The sequence below is a fragment of the Vombatus ursinus genome, unplaced genomic scaffold, assembly GCF_900497805.2.
Source record: "Vombatus ursinus unplaced genomic scaffold, bare-nosed wombat genome assembly UNPS02014210.1, whole genome shotgun sequence".
Classification (NCBI taxonomy): Eukaryota; Metazoa; Chordata; class Mammalia; order Diprotodontia; family Vombatidae; genus Vombatus; species Vombatus ursinus.
The window spans coordinates 122459-130965 of record NW_020953988.1 but is presented as its reverse complement, the minus strand read 5'-3'; the positions used below and the strand labels follow the sequence as shown (position 1 = coordinate 130965).

General features: G+C 37.6%; 1 protein-coding gene across 1 annotated transcript in view; it reads left to right on the top strand.

The window, feature by feature from the left end:
• The window catches only part of LOC114041925 (vomeronasal type-2 receptor 26-like), a 200930-nt gene that overhangs the window by 181518 nt on the left and 10905 nt on the right, over window positions 1–8507 (top strand). The window contains 2 exon segments of the mRNA XM_027860609.1: window positions 1348–1857; window positions 1859–2158. Coding sequence (XP_027716410.1) covers window positions 1348–1857; window positions 1859–2158 — 810 coding nt within the window.

The following is an 8507-nucleotide window of genomic DNA, read 5'->3' as shown; positions in this document are numbered from 1 at the left end:
AGATAGATAGATAGATAGATAGATAGATAGATAGATAGATAGATAGAGGGTACAGGGTGAGTTGAAGATGAAGGGGTAATATCTGGAAAATAAAATTAAGGGGTGAGAGAGGATTGTACTGGGAGAAGGAGAAAGGGAGAGGTAGAATGGGGTGAATTATCTCACATGAAACAGACAAGAAAAGGCTTTTACATTGGAGAGGAAATGGGGGAAGGTGAGAGGGAATGAGTGAATCTTATTCTTATAGGATTTGGCTTAAGGTGGGAATAACATACACAATTGGGTATGGAAATCTATCTTACCCTACAGGAAAATAAGGGGGGAAGGGGACAAGAAAGCAGGAGGATGATAGAGGGGAAGGCAGATTGGGAGAGGGGATAATCAGAAACAAACACTTATGATGAGGGACAGGGTCAAAAGAGAGAAGAGAATAAATGGGGGGTAAGATAGAATGAAGGAAAATATACTTAGTTTTTCACAACATGACTACTATGAAAGTGTTTGCATGACTACATATCTATAACCTGTATCAAGTTGCTTGCCTTTTCAATGAGGGTGGGTGGGGAAGGAAGAAGGGAGAAAATTTGTAACCCAAAGTTTTAAAAACACACGTCAAAAATAAATAAATAAATGGAAAAAAAGCAAGAAATGAAAAAAATAAAATAAAATGGCTCAGAGATATGGGTAAATATAAAGATTTGGAGAAAATAAAATGTCTTTGGTAACAATGTATTTTGAAATCCACAGTATTTCTCCTAACAAAGAAAGGATGACATGGTGAGAAAGTATACTTGTATAATGCTAATTTTTACATCCTTACAATAATTAGACTATATAACTGTGCATTTAAGAGGTTCCTTTCTCTTCAGTTTTGGGGAGTTTATTGAAGACAACTATAATTAATTCAGTTACAATCACAAGAGGTCCCCAGTTCATAAAAATAATACTAATATTTATAAGAAAATTGCCTAACATTACATTTCTATTTGTCTCTAGAAAATTCGTGGCCTCTTTTTGGTTGAGGAAAAATAGAGCTTACTGAAAATGTTTGGGTAATGAAATAACAGGTTATATTACAGTGCCACCGATAATTTTCAGATGATGTCTAGAGTCATGGACAAGTTTTTCATACTTTTGAAAGAGTTTTCCTGTTTAGCTTCATCTCATTTCAATCAATGACTTCAAAGATGCCTCACAGTTAGCCTAAGATCTTTGACTAATTGAGAAATAGTCTCACCTAAACTACCAAATCTACAATGGGTTTGATTGGGTTCAATCCCACATTTACATATTCATCATGACCATATTCTTAGATCTCAGATTTTCCCATGTTTCTTTCACATCCAGATCACCTTTGGGCCATTTGATCCCATCCTGAGTGACAAGGCTCAGTTTCCTTCCTTTTACCAGATGGCCCCCAGGGACTGTTCCCTACATAAAGGTCTGGTCAGACTGTTGACTCATTTTGAGTGGACATGGGTAGCTTTGGTGACAGTGGATGATCTGAGAGGTGAAGATTTCCTTTGGGAAATGACATTGGAGATGGCAAATAATGGTGTGTGTGTGTGTGTGTCCTTCACAGAGAAGACCCTTGTCAGTGAGAAAAGATACTCAGAATCAGAGATGACATTCATTCCTAGGATCACAGTGTCAGCATCCAAAGTGATTTTTGTTCATGGTGACACAAATTCATTAATGATCTTGAGGTATTCACAAGTTCCTCTTCTCTCACATTTGAAGGTGTGGGTCATCACCTCTCACTGGGACATTACCATGAGACCAAGATATGTTGATGGTTATTATTTCCATGGAGCACTAACATTTTCTCACCTAACAAGTGATGTTCCAGATCTTAAGCCTTTTTTTCAGGACAGTGAACCCTGCTAAATACTCAGAGGACATTGTACTGAAAGAATTTTGGTGCTCAACATTCAGATGTACAGATGAACCTGAAAAACTGAAGCAAGAGAAATGTTCACCAAATGCCTCCTTGGAGACTTTGCCTTTGCTTTACTTTGACATGACCATGTCCGACTTGAGTTACACCATCTAAAACAGTGTCTATGCTGTGGCTTGGACCCTTCATGAAATGTTCTTGATAAAATCAAAAGATAGATCCATGGTAGAGGAAGAAAGCTGGATGCCTCATCCATGGCAGGTAATATTTCTTTAAAGTTGTGTGTTTTCCACTGCCAAGCAATGACAACCTGACCAAGAAATGCATGGCTTAGGATCTTCCCAGAGTGTATTTGAGTTGGCAGTCAGTCAACAAAGATTTATTAAGACACACCTACTATGTGTCAGGCACTGTCTTAAGGGCTGGGGATACAAAGAAAGGTAAAAGACAGTTTCTCATCTCAAGTAGTGTAATCTAATGGAGGACATAACATGCGAACAAATGTCCATAAGCAAGATATATGAAACCTAAACTGGAACTAATCAACAGAGGGAAGGCAATAAAATTTTCAAGAGCATTCTATCTAATATGGGGTTTTAGCTGAAACTTGAAAGAAACTAAGTAATTTAGGGTGCTTGGATGGAGGGGGCGTCTCAGGCATGAAAGATAACCAGAATGCCTGAAGCCAACAGATGGAGCGTTTTGTTTGGAGAGCAGCAATGACACCAGTATTACTGGATCCCATAATATTTTCTGGAAAGGTAGGAGACAGGTTATAGGGACATTGAACCAAAAAGCAGAGGCTGATGTCACTGTGTGCTGGGGATTGTAGTCACTGGAATTTATCAGTGATAAAGTCAAATTTGAGATTTCAGAATATCACTTTGACAGCTGAGTGGAGAAAGAACTGTAGTGGGGAGAGACTTGTGGTAGGCAGATCAACCATGTCACTATTGCAGTAATTCAGACTTGAAGTGATGAGGTCCTGAAACAAGGTGGTTAAAATTTCAGAGGAGAGAAGATGGCAAATATTAGAATTGTTATAAATGTAAAATCAACAGAATCTGGCAACAGATTGGATATGGGTGAGTGAAAGAGAATGAGAAGTCAAGGGTGATACCTAAGTTGGGGGCCCGGGTGACTGAAAGTATAGTAGAGCCTCTATAGTAATAGGGAAGTTATAAGGAAGGGAAGGTTGGAGGGAGGAAGAAGATAATGACCTCAGTTTTGGACATGTGGAATTTAAGATGTCTACAAGACAACCCGTTATTTTAAATAATTTGTTAAATTTTCTCTTTCTTATATCATTATAGTATCCCATAACTCCCTCTCAAATCCCTCCCCAAAATCCATGTATGTGACAAATAGAATTATTTTTAGCAAGGAAAAATAAATCAGCACAACTGATTGATGATTTTTAAAAGTCCAAAAGTCATCGTAATGTGTACCACCAGTGGACCTTCCACATCCATGAAGGAGTAGGTTGGGGGTGTCTTCTCATATCTCTTCATCCTGTTTGATCTTTATTATTTTATTATATTTACTTTTCCTTTTAAGGGGGATTCACTGTTCTTTTTATTTGTATTGTTGTAATTACTGTGCATATTGTTTTCATTGCTCTGCTTATTTCACTCTGTATCTGTTCACATAAATCTTTCCATTTTTTTATTACACACATTGTTTTTACATTTTTTTATTTTTAACATTCTTTTTTTTTAATTTTGAGTTCCAAATTCTCTCCCTTCCTCCAGACCCTCTCCCACACATTGAGAAAACAAGAAATTTGATAACAATTATACTTGTGAAGTCATGCAATACATATTTATGTATTAGCCACGTTGGTGAAAAAAGCAAGAAAAATAAAATATTTTTTCAAAAAAAAAGTATAATTCAATTAGCAACCAGAACTCATCACTTCCCTCTCTGGAGGTGAGTAGTAGTTTTCATCATGTGTCCTTTGGAATTGCCTTGGTTTGTTGTACTGCTCAAGGTAGCTAAGTTTTTCATAGTTGATCATCATCACAGTATTGCTGTTATCGTGTACAATATTCTCCCAGTTTTGTTCACTTCACTTTGCATGAGTTCACGTAAGTCTCTCCAAGTTTTTCTGAAGCCATACACTTTGCCATTTCTTACAGCACAATTATCTTCTATCATACTTGCAAACTACATGTTGAGACATTCCCCAATTGGTGGACACCCTCTCCATTTCCATTTCTTTCACACAACAATAAGAATTGCTATAACTATTTTTATATGTATATGTCCTTTTCCTTTTTTGTTGATATCTTTGTGATACAAACCTAGTACTGGTATTGCTGGGTCATGGGATATGTGCAGTTTTATTGCCCGGTGGGAATAGCTCCAAATTGTTCTCCAGGATAGTTGTATCAGTTCACAAATCCAACAACAGTGCATTAGCTTCCATATTTTCCCAGTTCCCTCCAGCATTTGTTATTCGCATTTTCTTTCATGCTAGTCAATCTGATCATTATTAGGTTGTACCTGAGAGTTGTACAGATTTCCTTCTGCTGTTATTGTGTTTCCTGTTGATTTATCTCATTATCTTCAAGGTCTTTGAATGTTCTTCTTTCTAAAATATTTAGTACTTTCAGGTTCCCCCCTATCCTTTATCACTCATATTCTGACTCCCTTCCCTCTCATTGTGGGTTCTTTGTGGATTGGATCACAAAGCATTTCAATGTCCTCCCACACTGAGAAATCCATGAATTACCAGCATATGTCTCTGCCCCAGTGACTTTTAAGAGATCAGAACTGGCACCAATCAGGTGCTGTGTTTTATTTCAGTCTTGGAGAAGTGCTGCAAGCCCTCTACATTCGCAATGTTGTATCCTGATTACATGGCCCATTCATGCTATTCCTCAGTTCTCAAGCCTGACACCAGGATTTCAAAAACTATTTTCCCCAGCACCACTAGTTCAGATCTTTGCAGCACTGGTGCTTTTATATTGCAGCCACTGACAGGTTTTTGCTCCTGAAGAGCTATGGCCAAGCTAGCTGTTGAGGCCCAAGCAAACTTCCACAGTCTGGAGCAAGAGTCTCCACAGAACTGGAATGAGGGAGGGGGATTAAGGTTTAAAGGTGGGTTTTTATGGAAGCCTGCATCGTTCCCTGTTCTGCTAGTATTTCCTCAATGCTAGTAGTATGGGAGGGGTGTTGAGTGAGCTCAGGTCAGTGAAGTTCAAACACTGATTTTTAACCTTCTTCTAGACCTTGTCGATAGCTAAAAATGTTTTATTCTTGATGCATTTTTTCCTGTTTTGGAGAGGTTGGAGAAGTCATGGTGATTAGAGAAATTATCTAGTTCATCATCCAGTTGTTCATGTTTCCTGGACAAGACATCCAGTTCGAGATGTCCGCTAGGCAATTGGAGATGTAAGACTGAAGGTCAGCCAAGAGATTAGGGCTGGATAAGTAGTCTTTGGATCATCCACATAGAGCTAATATGCTGAATCTCTGGGAGCTGATGAGATCACCAAATGAAATAGTATAGTGGAAGAAGAGAGTCCAGAATAGAGCCCCTTTGGATATTCAAGATTGGTGGGGCATGAGTTGGATGAAGATCATCCAAAGTAAACTGAGAAGGTGTAGTCAGAAAGGTAGGAGGAGAATCAGAAGAAAATAGTGTCATGAAAACCTAGAAAGAAGAGACATCAAGGGGGAAATGTAGCTTGACAGTGCCAAAGGTTATAGAGAGGTCAAGAAGGGAAGGCACTATTGAAACCAATGAGTACGAGAACAGGAATCTCTTCTGCCAGAATATCCACAAAGTTTCTTTTTGTCATTGTCCAATGGCCTCTAAGGGATCTGGGGCAGGGACCAACAGCTCTCAGCTCATTCCTTTAATGACAAGTTCTGTTTGTTTGTGGTAGAATTGTGAACTTCCAACCATTTTGGAGGACAATCTGGAATGATGCCCAAAGTTATTAAACTCTTATACCCTTTGACCCACTAACAACACTACTTGGTCTATTTCCAAAGATGATTGGGGGAAAGGAAAATAATCTGTATTTTGTAAAATGTTCATAGCAGCTCTCACTATCATGACAAAGAACTGGAAACTGCAGTAATGAACAACAATGGAGAAGGGCTGAAAAAGTTGGGGTATATAATTGTGATGGAATACTACTATGTTATAAGAAATTATGAGCTCAATGATCTCAGAAAAACATGGAAAGACTTAGACAAATTAATGAAGAGTGAAATAAGTAGGAGGAAGAAAACATTGTATATAGCAGCACCAATATTGTTTTAAGAACAGCTTTGAATGAGTAAATCATTTTGACCATTACAAATACCCAAATTATCTATAAAGTGCGTATGAAAAAAGCTATCCACATCTAGAAAAATAGCTGACAAATAGGTGTAGTATAAAATAATTTTACATATATATGCCTATTTAATATATATGTGTGCATGTATGTGTATGTATATATAGGCACATATATGCATGTGTGCATGTGTTTGTATACACCTGCATACATATATATGTACATGTTGCATAGCACACGTGTATATACACATATATATGCATACAGACATGTATGTATATACATGCACACATACATACATGTGTACACACACCAATTTGTGTTTAATGGTAGTTAATGATAGTCTAATGGACGGCAAATTTATGTGATAACTTTATTATACATTTGAATGGATGGAATAGCAAATTGTACATAATGGATTTGTAGTTTCATATGCAATAATCTTTTTTATTATACTGTTATGGAGATTCTGGTTTTATTCCATAAAATAGAAAAAAAAACAATACTAATAAAATTGAAGAGTTCCTATGGCTAGGAGTCTGCTCCTTACATCAAATCAAATCAAATCTTTCTCTTTACCTTCCATTTTTTTTTGTTCTTAACTATGTGCTCTGTAGTCAGACAAAAATTCAATTCTTCTTCCACAAGAAAGCCATAACAGTACATAAAACGACGTTCATCATGGCCCCTCTAAGCCTTCTCTTCCTAGAATAATCATCCCCAGTTCTATCAAAATCACTCTTGTATTCCAAGGTTTAAATAGGCCTCACAGTGATGGTTGTCCTCATCTGGACAACCTCTAGCTTGCTATTCCCTCACTAAACTCTATGAGTCAGAGTAATTATAATGGCCAGAATATGTGTATGTCAAGAAGTGCAAAGCACTTCCAATGCATTATTTCATTTCATCATCACAAGAACCATAAGAGTTAGTTCCTACTATTACCTTGATCTTATCAATGAGGTAACTGAGGCTGAAAAAGGTGGAAAAGGTTTCCCAGGGTGATAGAGCTAGTTAGTGTTTGAGATGGGACTTCAGAGCTTCCTGATTTTATACTAAGCACTTTGTCCACTATATCACACTGCTATAGACAGAAGGTGCTGACTCAGGACTGGTCCAAGTAGAGTAGAACAAAATGAGACTATCCCCTATCATGTTCTAGAAACCAGAAAATGGAATCTAATCAGAAACTCTCTCATTCCAAGAAATTCCCAAAATAAAATGTAACAACAAAAGCATCTGGAGCAGATTGAATCTAGAGACCTTAGATAAGCAATACCTGCACAAATATCACAGAAATGAAGAAATACAAGGTTTTTGCTCCACCACCAGCAATATTATTTGCCCATATTTGAGAAGAATGACATTTAAGTCAGAATTTTATCTGGATAATTCAGGAAAATATAAAATAATTTTTATCAGAATTAGCCCAGGTAATTTGGAAGAAATTAACATTGGGTCTGAAGTCTCCATACAGTGTCATAATATATCATTTGAATTTGTGTATGGATAGAGACAATAAAATCTTTATTATGGAGGGATGAAGATGACTTTGGAGAATGACCTAAATATTGCCAAAAGGTCTTACCTCCCCGACAATAACCTTGTGACTGAAAGTCCAGAATTAGAGTTACTTTGTTAGACTAACAAGTGTCTTTTTCTAAATAACAGATGCATCTGGCTATTGTGATCGTTAAGTGACATCTGCAGTTTGATGGGTTCAAAGAAAGGGTTTGTACTGAAGGAAGGGAACTGACTTAGGAGCTAATTAGGAACTAATATGAGGCAGCACCTTGGGAAGGTCACTGTGGTCAGGGTGCAATCAGAAGTCAAGTAAGCCCTTTTGTTCTGAGAAGTCACAGGAGTGTTGAGTAGAGCAATAGGGCAGTGCTTTGACCAGCTTTTTTTTGTTTTGGCTAGGCAATGAGGTTAAGTGACTTGCCCGGGGTCACACAGCTAGTAAGTGTTATGTGTCTGAGGCTGGATTTGAACTCAGGTCCTCCTGAATCCAGGGCTGGTGCTCTATCCACTGCATCACCTAGCTGCCCCATTGACCAGACTTTTTTAAGAGGCAATAGTGTGATTAGAGAAATGCAAATCAAAACAGCTCTGAGGTACTACATCACACCTATCAGAATGGCCAACATGACAAAACAGGAAAATGATAAATGTTGGAGAAGATGTGGGAAAATTGGAACACTAATGCATTGTTGGTGGAGTTGTGAAATGATCCAATTATTTTGGAGAGCAATTTGGAGCTATGCCCAAAGGGCTATAAAAATTTGCATACCCTTTGACCCAGCAATAGCACTTCTAGG